Source organism: Athene cunicularia, assembly GCF_003259725.1.
Source record: "Athene cunicularia isolate RWA chromosome Z unlocalized genomic scaffold, athCun1 chrZ_part1, whole genome shotgun sequence".
Lineage (NCBI taxonomy): Eukaryota > Metazoa > Chordata > Aves > Strigiformes > Strigidae > Athene > Athene cunicularia.
In genome coordinates this window covers 23,547,270-23,572,652 of record NW_020799142.1, presented here as the reverse complement: position 1 = coordinate 23,572,652, position 25,383 = coordinate 23,547,270, and the positions used below count along the sequence as shown (strand labels likewise).

Genomic DNA, 25,383 nt, shown 5'->3' with positions numbered 1-25,383 from the left:
GAAGTGAAATCATTAATGACCCTGCTTCTTCTAACAGTGATGAATATTAATTAGAAGGAATTTGGGAGAAATTAATGTAAGGTCATTCACCTTTAAATCAAACTTTTTCCAAATCAGTATCAAATCTCTACTTTCAATATAAAATATGTCTAGTAATTGAGGAAGATATATTCTATACATGCACACACACATACAGTCTTTTTTTTGGTATGTCTTGCATATATATTCATGCTACTTCAAGGTCTAAATATTATGTCAGAAATAGAGTAGGCTTTGAATGCATGCCTCATTAAAGAATGTTAGTCCAGTCAAGTAGTTAATCTGTAAGGATCAGAAAAAGAGATCAGCACTATGCATTATATCGTTGATTATAAAAGATCCATCATTGAAATATCTTCACTTGTGTGATTTCTCAGATAATAAAAGAGTTTACCTATACTTTACCTAATAAGCTAAAGGATATATATATTTTGCAGGATACCTTATAAGTGGCATTGCCAATTCTAAGGATTTTCTCTTAGGTCACATTATTCAAAGTTTTTCCCCTCAAAGTTTTCAAATAGGACATTTTAACTATGACGGGGTTAGAAAAAGTTTGAAAATGTATCCCCAGAATGTCCAACAGCAGAAGGCAAAAACCAAAGTAATGAACAAAAATGTGTTTAGAATCTGTAACATGGAAGCCACTTCCATGATACAAGGTGGGCAGCATCACATTTTTAGTATTAGGATTGAAAATAGTGGATACACTGCCCTTGGAAAAATACTAGGAAAATATGACTGTTGTAACAAGTAGTTGGAAAGGGATATCAAGAAGTCATCCATGTCTAAAAATGGGATCAAGTTTAGTCAGACAATCTGTATCCGGTATTTAACCCTCGTTCTTTTTTGATAAACTGTTGAAAGTCTACTGTAGAATGTGTAGTTTGCTTTCCTTCTGGGTTTTTTACTACTATCTGAATTGGTTTTACTGCAAACAAATTTTATTTCCTATGATTCTTCCTAAATGCACTTATGGAAGAGGGAGTTATCCCCATCCTTTTTGTAATGTTTGGTTTTAACTGGAAAACTACTGCTATGTTTTTTCATAATCTTCCTTTTGTAGATGAAACTAGCACAATTCCTTCAACCTTGCCTCTCAAGACATGTTTTCTAACGCTGTGATGATTCTTGCTACTTTCTTCTGGGCACTCTTCAGTTTCCTTACATCCTTCTAGATCGGCAAATTCCAAAATTGTACACCAGCAGAAGCCAAAACAACTGAAAAGAATGCAAGGATTATTTCCAGTGTCTTCCCACGTACTTTCTGGTGATACTGTAATCTACCATAATCTCTAGAGACTTTCTACAAAAATTTTACTTTGGCAGTAAGATTCCCATTGTGACATTTATGCAGTTTATTATTTCAGCCCAGTGTTGCACTTGACATTTATTCTTACTGGATAGTGTCCTTCTTATCCTAGACTATATCTCAGATTTGTGAAGTTTACTTTAAATTCTAATCCTGTTCTCTGGTGTGCTTGAAGTCCTTTCCTGATTGGTTTTATCTGCAATGTAATGTGTATTAATTTGTGCAGTCTGTTTCCTTAAAGTACTTTGATCTGTTTCCACTGAAATTTACTTACTGATCTTGACCATATCACCAGTTTTTCTACATCCTTTAGAAATCTGATTCTTTTTCCAAAATGCTTGTTATCCCTCCTAATTAAAAGTGTTTCTAGACATTTAATAAGTTCATTTTCTGTTCAGTGTCCTACATCATTCAGCAAAAACCTGTTGGGTTTGGTTTCTTTTATTTTTTCCTTTTTTTTTTTTTTTTTTGACTTAAAAAAAAAGATTATGTAAAGAACATACCTGTTTTGAAACCAGTCTTGTTAGGTGGACAAAGCCGACTCTGGGAATTGTTTTCCCATTCTTTCCCAGAGGACATTATTTCCTTCTACCACTTGCAGAGTACCATTTGCAGCCACTGGTATCCTTTTCTCAGCACCATCTGTGTAGCTGCCCACTCATAGCATCTCTCCATGATTATAAAGCATTGGCAACCCTCAATTAAATTGGTGAATTACATTTTTTCTTGTAATATAATCAGATATTCAAAACCAGTTCCATGTTCTATAATGTAAAAAAAAAAAAACAAACCCAAAAAAACCAAACCCAAACCACATTAGATCTAGACAAAATAACTAAAAATACATTGAGGAAAATTATTTGATACATTTTCTATATGTTTGTGAGGGATTTCCTCCCTCTCTCTGAGACTTCCTCATTTATCCTACGTATGTCATGAGGAGGAATTAGGTCACACTCCATTTGAAGTTTATGAACTATTATAACTTTGAGGACACTTTGGAATTGTCCTGCATTGGATGTTTTAGGAGGAGGTAATAAAGTAAATTACCCTATAGCACATCAGCAATGCTATAATTAACACATAGAAAGTAGTTTAGTTGTGAATTAAAGAGAGGGTGGTTTTATTCGCATTTACCACAGAGGAAGAAAAATGGGTAGACACTGCAGATCACCTGACAGTGCTTAAATATCTCACAATAACTCATGTTTGCCATATGCTTACACCAGCTAATATCAAATTACCTGAAAACTATGTTGTAGTATGTTCTGTAATCTAATCAAAGTTCTATAAATTATGATTAACAATTCCAGTTTTTTAATTTCCTTGCCCCTCAAATATTTTTTAAGTATGTTTCTGAAGTCATGTAGCCTCAAAAAATGTGACATGAGGATATGACAGAATCATCTAGGTTGGAAAAAGCCTTGAAGATCATCTAGTCCAGCCATTAACCTCACACTGACAGTTCCCAACTACACCAGATCCCTCAGTGCTATGACAGCATGACTCTTAAACACCTCCAGGGATGGGGACACCACCACCTCCCTGGGCAGCCCATTCCAACGCCCAACAACCCCTTCTGGAAAGAAATGCTTCCTGAGAGCCAGTCTAAACCTTCCCTGGTGCAACTTGAGGCCATTACCTCTTGTCCTATTGCTTGTTCATTGGTTAAAAAGACTCATCCCCAGCTCTCTGCACCCTCCTGTCAGGGAGCTGTAGAGGGCCATGAAGTCTCCCCTCAGCCTCCTCTTCTCCAGACTAAACCTCCCCAGTTCCCTCAGCCGCTCTGTATGACCTATGCTCCAGACCCTGCACCAGCTCCATTGGCCTTCTCTGGACATGCTCGAGTCATTCAATGTCCTTTTTGTAGTGAGGGGCCCAAAACTGAACACAGGAATTGAGGTACGACCTGATTTTAAAGGATACTGACATGATTATCCTTTTAGAATTTTCTGCACAAAAACAAAACTCTTTTTTGTTTTAGGAAGCCAGAAACTCGTAAGAAATACAGAAACAGTATTTTTTATTGTCATATAGGGAAATGGTAGTAGGAATTGAACAGTTTAAACCATAAGATAATGTGAGACAAAGAAGTTAGATTACCAGAGTACTAGGGATCAGATGTGGAAAGGGAAATGTTTAGTAAAACATGAAATAAAAATTATGATAGCTCGGCTTTTCATGGTAAAGCACTAGACAATTTGAGACTGCAAATAAGTTGTAAAATTTTTTCCTGTTATTTTAATATAAAGTTTTCACTGGCTCCTTAGTGAAATGTAGCCTATTCTCCCATGAACCACTAAAAAGTTACCTGGTTTATTGAATCTTCTATGAAGTCTCCCAGTATTACTTCTGTGATGTAAGCCTTATTGTGCCATATGAAAATAATCTCATTCTTGTGGCTTGAAGTTCTTGTCAAAATACAAGCTTCTAGTTACATTAAAATTATTCGATCAGCAATCCAAGATGCTTCAGTAAACAGCATAACACATGATTTTTAAAAGATGTTCTTTATCAAAGTAGATAACTCAAAAACCTTCAGGAGCTGACATCAGAGCCCTGTTATCAGTCTGCCGGTATTTTTCCCAGCTTTCGCTTTCATGCTGAAATTTATGGTCAGACATAAGGTTTCAAATTCCCTTCCTTCTTCCTGTCTTCCCAAATCTATTTTTTTCCTCTTCTCTCCAAGCTTGTATATGTATAGGATTTCTCTGCTATATTAAGATATGCTGAGGGAATTACTCCTGTTTTTCTGGATGGGACGCAAACAGGTCTACAGAGATTATACACTATTATTTCAAATTGGCAACTTGATTTTGAATATTGACATACTATTACTCAAACACATTCTTAAAATTCCTACCACAAGTCTTTCTCAGAAATTTAACAAATTTCACTACACTGTTCCCCTTTGAAGAAAAAAGTTTAATAGCCACAGAATATGCACAGCTGTGCCTTTTCAAAAAGTCAAGATGTTTGGCTGTAAAAAGGAAAAAAAATTAGTCCTTCCAGTATTTCACTGATTGTGTTTGCTTCTAAAGCTAATCTGAAAACCAACTGGTGTGATGCTATGGAAGTGATCATAACTTGACAAAATCAGTTTTGGCTCTCAAAATTTAGGTAATTTGAAACTTATTTTACAATTTTTGTTGTTACTGTAAAGGTTTCACAGTGAATCCTCACTGAGGCAGCAAAGTCCATTTCAAAAAAAAGACTCATATCTGTCAAAGTTTGGTATACATCATTTTGTGTTTTAATACTGTGCATGAACTTTGAATTTTCTAATTGCTTATAAGCAAATCCATGCCTATTTTAAAAAAACAAGTAGGTTTTGTTGCACTTATTTTTTATCTTATGATTTCTTTAAAATAAAAATAACAGAGCTATTTATAACTCCCACAAGCAAATTCTGAGAAGCTTTTTAAGCAATTCAATTTTGTTTCAGATTTCAACAGACAACTGTATGCATTTTCCATGCTATTCTCTAACATGCTTGCTTTCAAAAGTATGGATAGATTTTTGATTGATTAAAAGAGAGCACAGTGAAAGTAAAGGTTGGTAGGTATTCAATACAGAGAATATGTGTGTGATCAGTATTTGTGAACTGCTCAATGGACGATGGATTGGTGATCACAATGCAGATCAGGACAAGTATCAAGAGAATTGCAATGTATTGGGATATTTGACATTTTGCTATTAGACAGGCCACACATTATTTATTTTAAACGAGAAAAATTTTATGTGTGGCTTGAAAGATATTACCACTATGAATAGTAAAATAAATAATTTTCCCATAGCCATTAAAATAAAAAAATAGATTTCCTTTAACAAAAGTCTATTTAAAATGGTAAATGTAGTTTTTTAATATATTGGCTTTCTTTTATTAGGTTTTATAAAAAGGAAAGTATTTATTGACATTTTTATTGACTTGATTAATTTGAATCTTGGAACAAATTGTCTTCCTGATGCATGGATGAATTTAATGCTTCCAGATGTAAGTTAACCCATTTTGATTTCAATTGAAGTATTGGTTTGGGTAGAAGATGCAGCATTGTCCTTACTATGATAAAAAGAGTATAGGGCATTATCAGTTTTTCCTTTCAATTCTTCTGTTTCACTAAAGAGTTTGGAAGCTACTGTTCCAGAAATAAAATGCTTTTGTCAGCACTCTATTTATTTACAATTTTCAAATTATATCGATTCCTTAGACACCACTGAAAATTTATTTCCAGGACTTAAAATAAGACTGTTCATGTTCTTCATTCCAAGACAGGAGAATAAAATCTGAAGCTGTATGTCCTTTAATTTATTTATCCAAGATTTAATTTTTTTAGCATATTTTGATACTTATTTCTGACAGTAAGCCATGTTTCACATTAAAATTTTAATTGGATTTTACATAAGGGAAACAGCTTTATTCAAGTATTCTTTACACAGATGAACTGCATGAGTAAACCATTCTAAGGGTTCGGAATGTTGGATTTCCACTGAATTCAGTGAAAACTAGACATAGCTGTCATCATCAGTATAAAAATCTAATCTTAGCACAGGAAAACTGAGTGAAACATTTTTTATTAATAGACCACATGTGCACATATCCCATGTTCTTTATTATCTGAAAGCTTTTAGTTCTTGTAAATACTATTTTTATTTTAATAACAGAATTTCCTTTCCTTAAAAGAACCATTTTAAAATGAGACTTTTAAATTTATAGTGAAAGTAAGAACTTACACGTAAAAGGAAATGCATGAAGCATGAGATAAGGTATACATTTATTCTGCACAAACTATTCTGAACTGAACTCACCATTTCATCATTGTGTGACTTAATAGAATTTCAAGTAAGTTTTCAAATTGTAATAAGCTGTACTGTACCTGCCAATATTAGGGCAGATGACATCTACAACATTACCAAATTGACTCACTGAGTTGCCTCAGGCCCTTATTCCTGTAAACACATTGCTTCCTTCTCAAACTCTAGTCTGAAGCAACCAGACACTTCCCTTGACAAGGAAATCTTGGTGTGGGACAGAAAATAGTGTAGAGGTACATAGTAGGGTCTCACAACACCAGTAGTGCTGAAATGAACTGTGCCAATTTTGTTCACTCTATCAGATACAGCCTTAGCAATGTTGTATCAGGAGATTTTACATCTATTCTCCTATTTGTGTTCTGTAACCCTTTCTTCTATCCACATACAATGTCTTCAGTGGTTAAAAAACCACCCAGACAAGCTGCAAAGCAGCCTTTTGACCATTACTTTTTTCTAACTGAAAATAATGCTGGAACAGAGAAAAGCCGCACGGTGGACACCTGTAAGAATAAGCAAAACAGGGCCAAGGCACAGACCCAAGCATTTACTAGATTTTGTAGTCATGCTGCTAAATTGCTAGTTCAATTCTTAGTGCTCTCCCAGATGAAGCACGGTTCAGGGGTTAGCATGTACTAAGGGCTGTTACCAGGCTGTTATCAGGCAGTTTAGATAGAGACCCCTGTTTAGGAAATAAGAGTATTTATTTAGAGCGCTATCAAGTGGACATGCCAGTTGGCCTCAGTGACAGTCTGTGGTCTGTGGCCTGTTTTGTTTGTGATTCATGTCTATACACCTTTGAAATCTCACTGCAGAACCTTGTCCATCCTAACCAGGAAAAAGACCTAAGGATACATAGTATATAGAAAGAGTATGTTTATGCATGCATATTTGACAATATTAATTATTTTGCTTTTATAGTTACAGAATCTGGCATCTGCATTCACAGTGAACTCAGAGATTACTGACTGGCGCAGATTCTTGCTAGCAGCAGCACAGCCTTGGCCAGTGCCTTCTGTGGCACAGCTTCTCAAATTGCTATGTAGCTTCAAGTCTGTTGATGTAGCTGGATCAGGCTTTGTTACACAGGAATGCTATATGCAGGTTAGAATTCTTTTATCTTTTGAATAATATTCTTTTGTTAAAGTCTCTGAATTGAATGATGTATTGCTGGGTTTATTCACATTCAGAGACTGAGTCTGAATTTTAGATGTTTTGGTTTTTGAGGGTGCTTTCTAGCGAAAACTGTCATAGGAAATTGAAGGCCTAATATCTATCTTATCCATAGTTCCACAAATTGGGCTAATTAAGCTTAATTTTTGCTTCCATTTCTACTTTCTACTATTCCATTTCTACTATTCTACATTTCTTCCATTTCTACTATTAACTTGATGGACACTGTATGTGTAAGACAAAAAATGAGCTCCTAACAGAAGTATTTTAGTTTGGGCTCACCAGCTCTACTTTATTTAAATATTTCTATAATTTTTCCAATAAGGATTTTTTGTAAATAAAGAATGTTTTTCAGATCTTGAATACATGGAAAATTATAAAATCAATTGATCTATTATTTTATCGGAAGACAGCTTCTATTTGAACTGTTGCACTGTTCAGCAAGGTTTTTTTAGGAAGCAAGTTTCATGAAAGAGTATTAAGAATACATTTTTCTTCTTTTAGCAAGATTCTGGTCATTAAATTTTTACTTTTACTTTGGATTCTTAATCATACTTATGATGATTGCTGATTCACTTTTAATGCATACTAGCCATATATATCATATATATAGATATATATACATATGTAGATATATATGTTTGTGCATGTATGCACTAAAGTTCTACAGTTCTGTCAGTTTGTATTTGTTTGGTGATGCTAAAATAATTTTCAAACTGTTTTAAATAAATTTCATAGAACATTTATTGCAGTTTGTTTTCTAATTATCTAGTAGTATTTGTCTTCAGAAATTAAAGAGGCTATGTTATTCCAGAAACGTGTCAGTTTCAGAACAGCTTTGATTAATTTAAAACTTCCAAGAGTGCCTGCCAACCCCTACTCACCTCAGACTTGCAAAGAAAACCAACAAAATATGCAGGTCTATCTGCACCTATTTGTCTACTGATGCAGTAATTTTTACTGAGGTGTGAGAGTTTAAAATAAGACATGCAGACTGTGAATATATATTTTTAACACAGGATTGTAATTCAAATATAGTATTAACTGAGCAATTAATTTACTCCCATGAGGGTTGGATTTATCCCACATTCAGTCAATGATAGTAAATATGCAATGATGTATACGCATTTGTTTATAGAGCTACCCACTGTTAGTTTTTCCAAACTTCCATGAGAGTGATGACTCTGAACCTACAGTCTCATACAGCTGCTTAAAGACTAAAAAGAACTAAAAATTTCATAAACACACAGCTAACTCCACAACTGAAGTTACTTTTTCAGAAGAGATCTATAGAGGTAGGCACGTAACTTAGATGCTCAAGAGAATGTTATGGCAATGTTATTGCCAGAGGCAATGCAAAACATCTCAGTTCAACAGTCCGCATTGCTCTGAGGATTTTACTATCCAGCTGATTCATACTGCAAATATAGAATCATAGAATCACCGAATGGTTTGGATTGGAAGGGACCTTGAAGATCATTCAGTTCCAACCCCCCTGCCACGGGCAAGGACACCTTCCACCAGCCCAGGCTGCACAAAGCCCCGTCCAGCCTGGCCTTGAACACTGCCAGGGAGGGGGCAGCCACAGCTTCTCTGGGAAACCTGTGCCAGTGTCTCACCACCCTCACAGTAAAGAATTTCTTCCTAATATCTGATCTAAATCTATCCTCTTTCAGTTTAAAGCCATTACCCAATTTGGTATCATCAGCAAACTTGCTCAATCCCACTCAGTCCATGTCACCAATAAAGATGTTAAACGTTGCCAGTTCCAATATGGACCCCTGAGGAATGCCACTTGTCACTGCTCTCAACTTGGACACTGAGCCACTGACTGCAACTGTGTGAGTGGCACCATCCAGCCAATTCCTTATCCACTGGGTGGTCCATCCATTAAATCCATGTCTCTCCAGTTTAGAGACAAGGATGTCGTGCAGGACAGTGTCAGATGCTTTGCACAAGTCCAGGTAGATAACATCACTTTCTCTCCCCTTATCCGCCAATGCTGTAACCCTGTTGTAGAAGTCCACCAAATTCATCAGGCACGATTTGCCCTTAGTGAAGCCATGTTGGCTGTCACCAATCACCTTATTTTCCATGGGCCCTAGCACAGTTTCCAGGAGGATCTGATCCACATCTCACAGAGGTGAGAGTGACTGATCTGTAGTTCCTTGGATCTTTACCCTTTTTAAAAATGGGTGTTATGTTTCCCCTTTTCTAGCCGGTGCAAACTTGACCGGACTGCCACAGCTTCTTAAATATGATGGATAGTGGCTTAGACACTTCATCTGTCAGTTCCCTCAGGACCTGCAGATGAACCTTCAGGTTGCTTAGATGGTCTTGAACCTGATCTTCTCCTATGGTGGGCATTTCTTCATTCTCTCAGTCCCCACCTTTGCCTGCTGTGACTTGGGTGATGTAGCTGGAGCACTTTTTGGTGAAGCTTGAGGCAAAAAAGTTGTTGAGTACTGCCTTGTCCCTGTCCTGAGTAACCAGCAATCCTTCCATAGTCTTCCTTTTATCACTGATGAACTTATAGAAACTTTTCTTGTTGCCATTGGTGTCCCTGGCCACATGTAATTCTGTCAGGGCTTTGGCCTTCCTAACCTGATGCCTGTATGCTTGGACAGTTTCTCTGTATTCCTCCCAGGCTAGCTGTCCTTGCTTCCACCCTCTGTAGGCTTCCTTTTGTGTTTGAGCTTGTCCAGATGCTCCTTGCTCACTCATGCAGGCCTCCTGGAATTTTTGCCTGACTTCCTCTTTGTCAGGATGCATCACTCCTGATCTTGGAGGAGGTGATCCTTGAATATTAACCAGCTTTCTTGGGCCCCTCTTCCCTCCAGGGCTTTACCCCATGCTACTCTGCCAAGCAGATCCCTGAAGAGGCCGAAGTCTGCTCTCCTGCAGTCCAGGGTAGTGAGCTGGCTGTGCACCCTCCTCACTGCCCTGAGGATCTTGCACTCCACCATTTCACAGTCACTGCAGCCAAGGCTGTCCTTGAGCTTCGCATTCCCCACCAGCTCCTCCTTGTTGGGAGAACAAGGTCCAGCATAGCACCTCTCCTTGTTGGCTCCACTATCATGTGGAGGTAACATCAGCACATTCCTCCTGGATTTCTTATGCCCTGTTGTGTTGTGTCTCCAACAGATATTGGGGTGGTTGAAGTCCCCCATGAGGACCAGGCCTGTGAACATGAGACTTCTCCTATCTGTCTGTAGAGGCCTTCATCCACTCGGTCTTGCTGGTCAGGTGGCCTGTAGCAGACCCCCACAATAACATCTGTCCCTGCCCTCCCTTTAGTCCTGACCCATCAGCTCTCGGTCGGCTCCTCACCCATCCCCAGGCAGAGCTCCCTGCACTCCAGCTGTCACTGACATCGAGGGTGACACCCCCTCCTTGTCTCCACTGCCTGTCGTTCCTAAAGAGCCTGTATCCCTCCTTCCAACACTACAGTCATAGGAGTGGTCCCACCAAGTATCCATGATGCCAATAAAATCGTAGCCCTGCAGGCATGGACACATCTCTAGCTCCTCTAGTTTATTCCCTATGCTGTGTGTGTTTGCATAGAGACATTTAAGTTGGACCCCTGATGAAGCTGACTTACTGGCTGGAATTCCTTTGTGCTGCTCTTCAGGATTTCTCCTGCTGACCTGTGATCCCTCTCCAGGCTCTGGGCATCTGTGGCTGGCACTGGCATCAAGCTGGTAGGAGAGGGATGGACTGAAGTTCCTCTCCCCCAGCAACTTTACTTTAAAGACTTCTTCACCAGCTTGGCAAGCATATGACAGAAGATGTTCTTCCCCTTCTCTGATGGATGGACCCCATCAGCCCCCATAGACCAGGTTTCTCAAAGTGAGTCCCATGGTCTAAGTAGTTGAACCCCTGTCTGTGGCACCAGTCCTGTAACCAATTATTGATTTACCAGATTCAACTGGTCCTTTCAAATCTCTTCACTTTGACTGGGAGGACTGATGAAAAAGCTACCTGCACTCCAGTCTGTTATCACTGCTTGCAGGGCTCTGTAATCCCTCTTGATAGTCCTTAGACTGCTCCTGGCTGTATCATTGGTGCCACATGAAAGAAAAGCAGAAGATAATAGGAGACTGTATGATGTTCGGTAGTCTCTTGGTGACATCCCTGATACGAACCCCCAGTAAGCAGCACACATCTCTATAGAGTGCATCAGGTCAGCGGATGGGTGTCTGTACCTCAGAGTCACCTACTGCTGTCACCTTTTCTTAGTTGCACTGGTTGTTATACAGGGAGCAGGCTGGCCTGCCTTACTCAGCTCCAGCATCTCTCCTGATGTGGTGGCTCTCAGTCTGCAGAGCAGTGAAGTGGTTCTGCAAGAACATCTCAGGCTTAGGGGGAAGTCTCTTCCTCCTGCAGGTTCTTGCCATTGCAAGTTTCCATTCTTCTGCATTACTGGCCTGGCTCCCTTCCATGTGTCCTGGTGGGGGAGTTTTTGACTGTCTGTGGGCTATGAATCATTGCAGACTGCTCCTGGAACCATCTATCTAACTCCTTCTCAGCCTCCCTGATGCTAGGCAGCCTTTTCACTGTCTCCTGTAGCTCTGCTACCTGCTGCAGGAGGCCCTCCACATGGGCACACCTTTTGCAGACAGCTCTGCTGCCTGGTCCTGCCCCAGGAGAAAGATCTAAGCACCTCCTGCAGTCTAAGGTCTGCACTGCAGCCTCTCTCTTCAGCAACTCCGTCTGCGGGGAGGCATCAGGGTAGATGATGCAGACCCTCCAGCCAGAGCTGCAGCCTTTGCTCTCAGAGACAAGTGCCCACCATTTTGCCTTGAGGATCAGGTGGCATGAGTGCCCTTGACCTGTTGCAGATGGTCAACTCAATGAAAGTTATAATGTCTGTCACTCCTATTTCATATTTGAAAATATGACCAAATCTTTATTCACTTAAAAACCTCATGAAAACCCATATATCTGCTGTTTATGAGGTCCTACACTTCATGTTACTTACAGTACTGTGTTATGGAAGTTTTGCATGTACAGTGCAAAAGCAGAACAGAAGAACAGGAGAAGAACAGGAACAGAATTTTTCAGACTTTAATAAAATGTATCTTCTAATTTCAAATTAATTGATGAAGAACATCTGAATTGCTTTTATTGCAATGTTTGTTGTATCCTTTTGGAGCAATTTATGGCAAATTTTGAGGTCAATATTGTTTTGTTTCTTTCTTATTAATTTCTTGAAAAGAAAATTATTCATGTTCTGTGGAACATGGTGCACTAGAGAATTAATGAGTCGGTGCAGCCCATAAAATTAAGGAAAGAACAATAGCAGAGAGTAAAATAATTATTCATCAATTGTTATCATTGATAATACAATTATATCATCTACAGCAAACCATCTGATATATTTCTGGTAATGATCACAAAGACAACATGAAGTATATTTTTCTTGTTATTCATTTGCTCAGATCTCCCAGCTAACTCACATGGGTAAAAAGCAGAAAACTAGCTTTGCTATTTTTTTTTTTTTTAAGTCTCTTGGAACTTCTTGTTTTGTCCTATTTCATTGTCTTGGTTTGTAAAGAAAGCACTTCATAATAATGAAATATTTTATATAATCAGGAATGTAGTAATTCACCTGAAATATGGAAAAGGAAAGGATGTTGCTAATGAAATTTATAATGTTGTTACAATATTTTAACTTAAAGCCTACAATGCAAGACTATTACATCTCTCATTAACATCTGTGATTCATGAAGGTTTTCAACTATTTGAAATCTTCCTTATTAGTCCATTAATCTAATAGGTAATATATTGAGTATTTTTAAATGTTAAAATCTTTCCATAAAAATGGAAACAAACTTTATTCTCTGTTCAATACTGAGACTTACATACATTCAAAATGTCATGAAACTTATTTTATTTTACTATCTTAACAAGAAACAATTACAAGCAACTTTTATTGAGAATGACAGGAAGACTCTTCCACTGGGAATTAGAGGTGCCCCTGCTGGCCCCTTTGTCTGCACCCGTGCTACTAAATTACACAGTACTGGGGAACATCCCCCGGTACTGGGGAACACAGTATTGGGGAACATTCCCAGGTAATGATACTCGGTTGTGCATATTGTGGAATAGTTTGCACAACTTGGCATGATTTAAAATGGGCCACTTCTAAGTGAGTTTTTTTGTAGACAGTCTGTTCATGGTCATCCTGTTTTAGAAAGTAAGATCTAGCTGATATTTCCTGTGTGTTGGGTCTAGAATTGGAAAATTGTTTTTTGTCGCTTTTAATTTAAAGTTGTAGGTATAACCCTGTAAGCATTGCAGGACATTTAGTCTTGTTGTTGGGAACAGGCAAGAATTGGAAGAGCCATGCCTCTGTCATTCATTATATTGAAGTGTGTGGACAGTGTCTTCCAAAAGTAGAGTTAGGACAGAAGCTTTGGAATAGCAAAGTATACCCTAAAAGGAAGAAACCAGAATATACATAGAAACACTGCATTATATTCTGCTTCCTGGCCAGTGCAGGTTTAAAAACTACCTAGATAATTTTCACTTTTTTTCAAGAGCATAGTGTCACTTTTGTCCCTCTTCATTTTCAGTATTTATCAAAGCATCTGTTACAAAAGTGCAAACAGTTAGTTGATGTCATTGTATATTAATAACAAATTCAGCTTGATTAAGTCCAGGAATTAAGGTTTTAGTAATCTGTTAATTATAAAGCATAAAGACCACTGTATTTTAATGTGTGAAATCATTTTTTTTTTTTTTTTTTTTTTTTTTTTTAAATCAGGTTGGTTTATGGTTTAATGAAAATGAAGATCTAAGCATAACAAAAAGTTGCACAGTACCTTTGCCTTTAGATAGGCTAAGACATCTCATAAAGGTAACTTTAAAAACATAGTTATTTTGAAGAGACCATTCAGTATTCTAACCCAAGAAGTCTTATACAGAAGTTTCTTGGGTCACTTTTTTTTCTAACTGTTCCAATGTTTTTGAGGTCAGGTGGTGCTTCAGAATATGATTTCCATGTATAAAAACTTAAAGTTAGAAATAATGTAGAAAGAAATCTAGGAATTGCCCTTCAGTATTCTAAATCAGTATACTCAGAAGGACTTCATTATTCCTATTCTTTGAACCACATTAATTTTGCTACAAAGTAACCAGCTTTGTAAAGAATGGGAGGCAAAAGATCCCTGCATCTAAGCTCATGGAAATTTCCATGAAGGAGGGAGCAATAGTGTGATCTGCATACAAGAAAATGTTTTGGATCTATTTGTCATGATACAAGATTTTATTAATTTCTGCCTATTCTGTGGAAATCATCAATCTAGAAAAGAAAATACTACGATTTCTGTTTCCTTGAATGAATTAGACTAATTTCTCTTGATTTCCACAGCTTTATCACATTTTAAAATATAATTACTTATCAGCAGCCATTAATTTACTTCATCCTTCTCTCTACACTCTTTGATTTGTATTTGATTAAATTCCACTTACAGAAATTAATTTACATTTTTTTTCCTTTTATAGTTTTTTTTCAGTTTATTTGCAGATACCAGAAAAGATCCTCCTCTGCTCAACTATACTGAGATGCTACTTTATTTTGCCTCCCACTCCGACCCAGTTGAAGGTGTTTACAGAGCACTTAGCATTGCTACTGGAACATATATTCATAGAAAAGAAGAAGCTACTCTTCCATGTGGGGTAAAATATTACAATAAAATAATAGAGAATAGCAGTGGTGCTTGCAAATTATAAATAATCTAGATTTCTGTATGTTTTCTTATCCTGGCTATCTCCAGTCCTCACAAATAGTCCTGCTGACTTCATGGGAATTCTGCAAAATAGTTCCACTCGCTTTGGTAATAATACTCAGAGTATTGTTAGAGAATTCTGAAAATTTACTTGTCAAATAATAATGAAAGTTTGATATTTATTGATGAATACTCCTTACACAGATGAACAGAGGACATTGTCTGACCAAATCTTAGACAGTTATGTCCAGCTATCAATCCCCAGGAATGAGACTGTGGTGTGATTTATGATATTGTTATCTAAAGATATAAAAACCTGATATTATTGCTGGTCTTACTTTCTTTTCCACTATGTTTCTTTGGGCTATACCTTTGCTGTTATCTTCCAGTGTTTTGGTTTACCTGTAAATCAGAAAGATTCATAGTTAATAATTAGTTTTATAAGAAATAATTTAAAAAATTATTTTTAGAACCATGATTAATGTATTGTCATGTCAAATTAAGCTGGGCTTTTGAACATTGTTAGCATATCTGCAGTATGTTGTTGTTTTTAAAGTCTCGAAACTGCTGTTAGTGCATTACATTCATCAGTTCTTATTATTAAAGTACAAGTAATTTTTTGAGACATAAAATATGTATCTGTGCACACCTTGGAAAGAGCTTGCTCTTCTAGGTAATAAAACGTTTCACTATACTGTCACAACCACATTGACTTTAACATTTGCCTAATATTTAATATTGTAGTGAACATCCAGAAATATATGAATAATAGTCGTGCTTTCCAGAAACAGTGGAAAGTATATTATCTTACCACACAGTATAATCCTATACATATCAATAATTACATTTTATCACTTTAAATGACAGAATATATTATTGTACTGCTTTTATTTGGCACATCAAAGTTTTTGTCCATGGGAGAGACTGAATAAGACAATTTTCTCATTTCATAGGAAGAAGGAGAGCACAGGATACTTCCAATTAGATACAGTAGATCTGTACTTCGTTTCTGTATTTCAGTGAAAAGTTCTAACTCCCATGTCATTGAGTATAAAGCAACACAGCCTGTTGTCCTCCTTACTGTTTTCTGTCTGGATTCATCTGTTTGCTTCGGACTTTTGTAAGATTGCAAGTAGCTGCACTGGCATTATCATTATCACCTATGTGTCAATGAATTCTTAAGGCTGTGAGTCACAAGTGAAAGGAAACATTTCCCTTCAATACAGATTTAACAACATATCTCTGAGGGACAAGGGTTATATCCCATCAGACCTGAGGATTTCCTTATGCTTAGTTTCCCACGCAATGTACTGTCTCTGTGAATCTGTGCTATCTCATGTATGTCTCACAGCGTATCATACTGACAGCTTGTGTGCCCAATTTGTCTCAGGGAGTCCCTTAGAAACATAGAAATATCTAAGAATTAGATGCTAAATGAACATCTTGCATGTGTGGATTCTCTTTGATTTTATAATTGTCTTTAATACGTTGGTGCTCAGAACTGCAGGGCTGATAATAACATAATTTCAATCTTTTATTTCTTCTTATACCTTGTGTTTTATAGGAGTACACTTTAACAATAATGTCGAAAACAGAAAAAAATAATAAAAACCTGTTGCACTGAAGTGAATGAGTTTTCACCATTGGCTTCAGTAGAGCCAGCATTTCATGCAGGATATTCCACAACCACAAGGGGGCAAAAAGGAAATGATGAGTTGGTATCATGTCATATTTGTGTCAAGCTCCATCAAATGGAAAGACATTGACTCCTGAAGACCTTCAAAGTGGTCTTCAGCACCAAATTAAGAACCTATACCTTTGACTACCTGGGCCAGTATACATGTGATCTAAATATCCCAGTTTTCACTACAGGTACTGGAAATCCAGTAAATATTATGAATGGAGTATTCATCAGTGGAATATAAAGAGCTATCCATCTCATCTCAGAGAAGTTTTCTATAAACCTTAGATAGCCAGCTTATAAGTAGACACTTACATGGCAGCACCTAATTTAAGTTGTCTTTTCTCTTTTTCTGGTTCTGTGCTGATAATTGTAATGACTTCTCATTGATAGCTGCCTACAGAAATACATCTGAAATGTATATTAATATATAATTAATTATATCTGTAATTAATAATGTTAATAGGAGAAGATCATACAAACCTGTTCTAGAAACTTTTGTCACTTTTACTGACTTCATAGCTAAGACTCACTTTAAATGCTTAGCTTTTAAGTCAATAATTTTGTTGAGTTGTTGTGTAGATCTTATAGCTAGATGTAAATGGTACAGTAGGTGATAGAAAAACCTAAGTGCTGGTACTTGTGTAATCTCCACTGTTGAGTGTTAAAAAGACTATCAATGACTCTGCTTCTTCTGTGCTGAAAAATACATGTATTAAGGCCTAAGACGTGTAGCAGAAGTGTGACTGAATCTCAGAAGTCTCTCCTTCCTAATGAGGAAAGAAATGGTACATTCAAGTAAATGCAATTTCCTCTTGGAGTCAATGGTTAGTTTACACAGTGGCCTAATGTAGTCAAAGTATTATTAACCTATGTGAGGTCCTTTTTCATCTTTGTGCTCACAAATGTCTACAGTAGGTTTTTTTTCTCTTTGACCACCTCTAATATGACCACAAAGATACCTCATTGCATTTTAAACTTATTTTTCTGCATAGAGCTTTTTTCATTTTTTTCTGTGAACAGTTGGTGAGCCTATGTTGTTAACCAAAATAATTGATTTAGACTAGAAAATTCATGATGATTTTTTTCATGTGAACATCCAGAGGCACCAAGTTTACTCCTGATTCAAAGTTCTTGATAAAGTATTGTAATTTGTAACTATTAAGTATTTTTATGTTTTGCTGCTTTGAAGAATATTAATTTCTCAGTGGAATGTTGGCCACATTACTGCAAGAAGCTGTTTATTAAATTTCTTCTAATGCCAATGTTGTAGATATTTCTGAACTCATGATATATTCCTTCATCCTATAGTTCAGTAGATAGTTTTGTGTGAGTTGATGATTTCTGTTTGTAAGAACTGAATTTTGGAAGTATAATCCACTGATCCTTAATTAATGTCTAACTGAAGCAAATGACCTACTCACAGACTGTTTATCACCAGGTATTAAACCTATGCTTTATATTTTTAGGGTTTTCCTTATACGAACATAGTTCCAAATGAGAAAATTTTGATAGAAGATGGAAAAGAAGTTTTGGATTACACAGACAAAGGACTCATTTCAGTGGCAACTCTGCTCAAAGTCTTTCATACTGGAGGAAGTAAAGATGAAGATAATAATAGATTTAATAATCTGCAGAAGGAAGGCAGCTATGATAAGGTAGGAATGAGACAAAGAAGGTTATGTACCTTACATTATATGTTAATTAAATACTTGCTGCAATCTTTGCTTTTCCCCAAATTTTTTTAAACAATAAATTGACCCCATATTATTTTTTATTAAGCATTTCATCAAAATATACAAAGAATTAGGCACTGAAGATCTGACACCCATTCCAGTTGCACTCCTTTTGAAGCATCCTTTCATTCAAGACTTGATGAACGCATATCAAGGCTACAAGCTTCCTGTAAGTATTACTTTCTGGGACGAAGAGCTTTTTAAGTAGATATACTGAAATTTACATCATTCCAGAAGTGTAAATGTAATTAATTTAGATACTGCCAATTTGCAGTGTAGACTAGATGCACAGGATAGCAGGTTGTAAATTAGATCAGTTGTTTTGTTTACTGTGAAATCTCTGTTCATTAAAGACTACGCTGCTTTCTGACCTTTTATACCTGTCTTTCTGGCCTATACCTGCCCACATGTTTTCTACTGCCTTGTCACATGTGGCATTGCCTTTTCCCCCACCTGTAGGAAGTAGCCTGGCTGGATTCTCTTCCCAAGTAGATTTTACTGCAAGACATTATGGGAAATGTAATAGAACACATTCTATCCCAGGTCAAGCAGGTGCAGAAAAGGTCATGCAGAGGTCGTACAGGTCCAAAAGTTTTTCTCTGCCATACTCTAGAGCTTCCCTGATACTACATTTAAATGTGCATTAAAACAGTTGCACATAAGGCGAGTTTGGGCCAGAATATCAGCCTATTAAATGTGTTGAACTCTGGCAAAAATACATGATATACAGTGTGTAAGAATATAGCATGAGACAAGATGAAAGCATGCTTGCATTCGCAGATCCAAAGATCAAACATAAACACTCTTCACAAGATTGAGATGATCACCACCAGGGGCACAAATTAAATCTGTTCCACAAACTGTAAATCTGAATAGATGCATGTTGCTCCAGGAGTAACTTGCTATTTCTTATATTCATCGCTTGTAAGAAGCATACTCATCACTTGTAAGAATTGCAATGCCCAGAATTTATTATATCACTTGTAATCACCGTTAGTAAAAGACAAGCTATAAGAATAAAAGAATATATGTACTCTGTCAAAGTCGGGGTTAAAAATTTATTTGCCATAGTAGGAAGAGATAAAAAAGGAAAATGCAAGACAAAGACAATACAGCTGAAGATTATAACTATCAATGAGTGTCTACCCTGCCTATTTTAATGTCTCAGCCAATTTGGGAAGATAAACACCATAGAATGTTAGGTAATTCCTCCCTTCCCCTTTCTTTCTTTCTGACACTTTTTATTTAATCAAGTACTGCATTTCCTAATTTGAACATTTTTTCCCAACTTCTCTGAATTTCTTGTAGACCAAAGCAGTTCTTAAAGTAGCTGTGTTCTATACATGATCCATCTCAAAAACTGTTCTTTACGCAAAGAACTCACTGACTTTGCAACATTTAACATAATGCAAGCTCCTCATGAAGACCAGATGTGATGCAACCTAAAGTAATACTTAACTAGGATGTAAACTGAAAATGTCTATGTGCATATGCTCTGCTATTTAGAGAGAGAGGAACTTTGTTTTAAAACCTTTTCACTAACCAACAACTGAATATCAAGAGCACAGCATCGATTCTTTATCAAATTTTCTAACCTTCCTGTACCGCTTTCAGGAGGAACCATGTTATATAGCTTAAAGAGTACATTGTAGTAGATGTTTAAATTTTGTTCGCTACCATCCATCACCTATGTTATTTCTGGCTGTCAGGATATGTTCAGGGCAGTACAGTTATAAACATTGTTATTCTATGAGAAAAGGTGTAGATGAGAAACTATTGTATATGAATCTTGGCAGTAGTTGAGGGTTTCAGTGCACATGTTCAAGCCCAAAGGAGTTCCCTCAACTTGTTTACCAAAGCTATATTGGTATCACTGCATATAAATAATACATTTTTCTACTTATCTGACAGATTAATTTGATGCCCGTGTCTCCTGACTTGACAGTTAGATATAGCAGACTGTTGTTTTATGCATGAAATCAACAATTCACAGTCTTATTTTCAAATTCTGACTAAGTGGGGAACAGCTAAGACCACAAGTACTTACTCAATGTACAGCAATTATTATATTCACCAGCAAACAGACAGAGACCCAGAGGCCATTATTTTATGTGGGTTAGAATTCAAAAACATATGAACTCCAGGAACAGTTTTCCTCTGACAATTCTATATTTGGTGAACACATGAACTTTTTCTTCCCAAAACATTTCCAAAGTAAGTAAACAATATTTTTAGCATTGATTATTTCTTTTAGAAGTACTCCTAAGACTGTAAAAATCTCTATAAAAATGAAATTCAACCACAGTGCTGTTATTTTGAGATCTTTTACTAGATAAATATAGTAAGTTAGGGTGTGGTTTCTAAGGTTAAAATGCTTCTACTACTGCAGTCATAAAGAGTAGAAAATAAAATGTTTTGCTGAAAACTATAGATGGTGTATCTAGCTTACATTTTTTTTAAATTTGAGTGAGGGCACCTGATTCCTTTGGCCTCTTGACCTGTTCAATTTTAACCAGTACTATCTCTGAAAAAACACTGTCTCCAGGTGAGATATATTCTTGTCTTTTGAAGGGAAGTTGTTTTCTCAGTTCATATACCAGTGGGCTGGCAATACCCTACATGATGACCGTTCTGTTAGCCTTAGTACAAATGCCAACTGGAAATTGTATTACTTTTTCATCTGGCCTCTTCTCTCCTGATTAGAAATCTTACTGATCCTGACTAGAACTTCCAAGTGGTTTCCCATTATCAGCACATTTTTTTACTTATCAGATGAAATTTATTTGTTTAGAATAGTTAGACCACACCTATACTTGTGTGTGTTTATAAATGCACTTCATTACATTCTGCATTAAATTGTCTTTAAATACATTTAATAATAAGTGAGAAAATATTTTTATTAGACTGACTGATTCGGATGGAAGAAGCAAGAACTTCTGCTTTTTCTGCTGAATAGGTTTGTCTATTAAGGTTGGTCTGTTAAGGGGTCTTCTTCAGGCCTGGTATTATTTCTTGTTACAAATTTTGCCTTCTGTCCTGAGACTGTCACAGGTACAGTAACAGAATCAACCACACATTTTAGTGTCTACTTCTATAATTCTCAATGCTTGCATTAATCTGTTAATTTGGGTGAATTACATTCTTATCATTACTGAGGATAACAAGTAGTTTTATAATTAGCATGCTGTTTGCTGATACCAAAACCATTATACATTTGATAACGTTATGTCACTTTTTTTTTCCAGCTTTCAAATCCTGAATAGTCATATTTTAAAAGCTCTGGTTTTGAAGATAAGGATATCACATTGTACTTCTATGCATCTGTGTTTTGAATACATTTAACATAGGCCCTTGCATCAAGTTTGTTCCTTCTAAGTTAATTGTCACTGCCGTTATTGTAATTGGATTTGTTAATCATATCAGTAACATTCAAGTAATTCAAATGAGACTTGCACTAAGGCAGGATTCCTAATGATGTATAGTTAACATGTCTTTATCAAAAAAACATTTTAGTGTGTTGAACAACTATTACAAAACTTGTTCATACTCACAGCAGCCACTTAATATTACACAACTCAACAAACATTCAGAAGTCCATGTATCTTTTAACAAAGTAAAAATGCTTTCTGTCTAGGGAGAGTTCATGCACATTATATTCAGTAAGATTTATGAGGTGGACCATATAGTTCATAGTCAATACTTAATATTTTAGCAGAAAAAAAGCACCGCTGAATCACTGTCTACTCAAAGGCAGTAGTTGTAATACTTATGAAACCTGAGGAGCCTTTTTCATGTGGTGTTTTAAATGTCCCAGTGTGCAAGAGAAGGAAAATTTAACTCAGTCTTTGAATACATAGTTTAGAAAAGAGGCGTATGTTATGTTTCTCTTTGTCATGTATTCTATAAAAAAAAATCTTAAGAAATACAAATATACATTAAAAATATTGTTTCTTACATTAAAAAAAAGATAAAAATATCTATTCATGTAACAGAAACATTGTTCACTTCATTAAACACAGACATAGTAAATCTATTGAAGTTCTTTTTCTCCAGTGTTTTGAGTTTATTTACTTTTGGTTTCCTCTGCAAAACTGGTGGTTACACAAATAAAATCTGTCCAGAGGAAACTTTTTTTAATTAACACATTCTTAAATGTTGTCACTCTCTTTTCTGCAACAGATTATAATTTTCAATCATACCATTCTTACTTTTATACTTAATGTATATTTCTGTGCCATTGCTAAAACATAAAATTTCCACTTCCCACACATATGAACAGTGACAGTGTCTCTATATATCATTTGCTTGACGTTGATCAGCAGTACCTTTCTCACACATTTTACAGGAATAGAGACTATTTAGAACTCTTAATAAAATTCTCATTCTGTCCTGCCAGAAGCACTACAGTTTACTGAGATCCTCATCTGCTTGGTGTGGTAATAAGTGCTGATAATGAACTTGCTGAAGGTTCCATTTGCTAACATTTACTTTTGTCGAACCGGAATTGAAACTCCTTTTTCTGACTCAGTGTGCTGAAAAAGGCCTCCTTAAACTGAAGTATTTCTTAGAGTCAAAGATAAATATTAGTACTACCTTCTAAAACAAAGGACTGGTAAAATTACCTTTTTAACATAGTTCTTCTGTATTCACTGAAATACTCCTGATATATTGCAAGGCATGTGAGGCATCATTACATACAGACAGTTCTGGAAAAAAGTCTGTATCTTCAAAATATGCATAAAACACATATTGGAGTGTGTATCTGAATTTAAACTACTTTATTTTATAAGAATTCTGATGGTTAATTATTCTCCTAAAGGAAAAATTTATTTACTGACAATACCAGAAAATGCTAGAAAGTTAAATTACTGTTTGTATTAGATATTCAGTACATAATTTTTTTTAAATTAAAAATTTTCTGTTCAACCTATTTACACAATGGATAGTATTGCTGCAATTGGAATTAGAGACAATTGTGCTAGTAAAAAATTATTGAAAATTAACAATTAGACAATGTGTTATAAAGAATTCAGGTATGTATTATTCCATACGTCAGTTACTTGTTTTCTTTTATTTCCATTTCCTTGAAGTGTTGTTTAAGTTCAGCCTGAAATAGGACACATAGAAAAAAGAAACTTTATTGAAGAATTTTTCTGTGTATGTTCTGAATAATATTTGCTAGTTTAAAGAACATTCTTATTATTTTTCTTTACTGATAAGTTTAAACTGATGCTTAAGATATCTGCTTACTTTAAGAATTGCAATTTAACACACTGTAGTTTTGTAAAACCACTGAAGACAGTGATGTGTGGATAACATGAAACCATTATCTCAGTGATATTAATGATACATCAGAGCTCTTTTAGAATTTTCTACGAAGATTGTTCTTTTTGCAGTTGTCACTGTATGTTTAAGTTTTCCTTAGTGCACTGAACATACATAGTGCTTAAGCTGAATGACAGCTTGGTTTTAGTGACCTTGTGGGAAGACATCTTATGTAACCTAGGGAAGGTGTAATTTAAAGTAACATATCTCCACTGAAGTTAGTCTTCTAGTCTTCTAGTCATTAGTTAGAAAGCTGACTCCATGGAAAGACAGGCATTATTATTACAAGTTTTAAGGTAGATCAAACTGCAACATGAAATAACCTTTTAATATTTAATTTTTCTTTTCATAGGATATAAAAATCTTTCTCCAAAGATCTGAACAAGCACAGTCAACTGATGAAAAAACCCCTCACATATAAAGACATCAATGTATGAAAAATTGATGTTCGTGAACATTAAAGAATTTTTGTTGTTGTTGTTTGTAAGAAATGTGTCTTAGATCTTCAATCCTCCCTTCCATGGGAAAGGATTGTTTATTGTTGTGAGAGCAAAATCCTATTGTAGTTACACGTTTTCTGTTAATTTAAATTAAAAAACAAACAAACAAATGGGAAAGTTATGGTTAGTAAATATTAAATGATCTGATGATACTTCTAAATAAAATTAAACAGTTTCTGAACTTAAATAGAGCTGATGGTGTGTTCATTAATAATTGGTATAAGAACAGAGTATGTTGAATTCTTGTAAGTGAGCTAAGATATCTGATCAACTTTTCTATATATAGTTTATTAATTCATTAATTTTTAATGAATTAAATGTAATAATTTTTTTTTTTAATGTTTCAATTCATAGCTAATAAAATAACTATATTAAAACACTGTTTTCTCTAAGATCAGGGTAAACTAGTAAAAGGACACCATGTACATGAAAATAGAGGGCTTATTGATGGCAGAGATTATGAACCTTTCTTATCCAACCTTTCTATTTCTAACTTTCCATTACAGCTCAACTCTGCTACTACCCACTAAAAATCTGCAGGCTCTTTCTCCAGTGCAGCACCACACACAGCACGAGGGAGTGGGTGGCACAGGGTGCTGCTCCCCAGTAACCTCCCCTCCCATCATGTTGCACTGAGCAGGCCCCAGATGAAGCCGTAAGGTAGGCACTACGTAGGCACTACACCCATTGTGGGTCCACTGCTAACTCTGCACATAGTATTGCTAGCCATTAGAATTCGCGGTGGGGCTCCACACAACTGTTTTAATCTACTGAAAGTCCTTTTTTAAACAGCACAGTGTATTCAAGGGCACCCTATACTCCAGACACCCGTATGGTAGATGTTTGTCTAAAAATCTCTATGACACACGATGACATCTAGCGGATGTTGCCTTCTGTGGGAGATTAAGCAGAGTCTTAGTGAAACACTCTCCTTATTGACTGCTGAAGTGGTTGTTGCTTCTTCTATACCCAGTCTTAGTGGCTTTCCTGGAAGCAGTTCTGGAATAGTTTTCATAGAAATTTTCTTGTCAATAGGATGTTCACGTTTCCTTGCAGTTTTATTCCAATGTTTCCA

The 25,383-nt window shown here is 36.0% G+C and overlaps 1 protein-coding gene across 1 annotated transcript; it reads left to right on the top strand.

Moving 5' to 3' along the window:
* Window positions 1–601: 601 nt before the first annotated feature.
* Window positions 602–24,195, top strand: LOC113489798 (sperm flagellar protein 2-like). Its single transcript, XM_026865818.1, has 8 exons — window positions 602–701; window positions 5,239–5,345; window positions 7,082–7,264; window positions 14,103–14,195; window positions 14,843–15,016; window positions 18,217–18,405; window positions 18,585–18,652; window positions 24,161–24,195. The coding sequence occupies exons 1-7, from the start codon at window positions 602–604 to the stop codon at window positions 18,597–18,599; spliced, it is 861 nt and encodes a 286-aa protein (XP_026721619.1). The 3' UTR covers window positions 18,600–18,652; window positions 24,161–24,195.
* The last annotated feature ends 1,188 nt before the right edge of the window (window positions 24,196–25,383 follow it).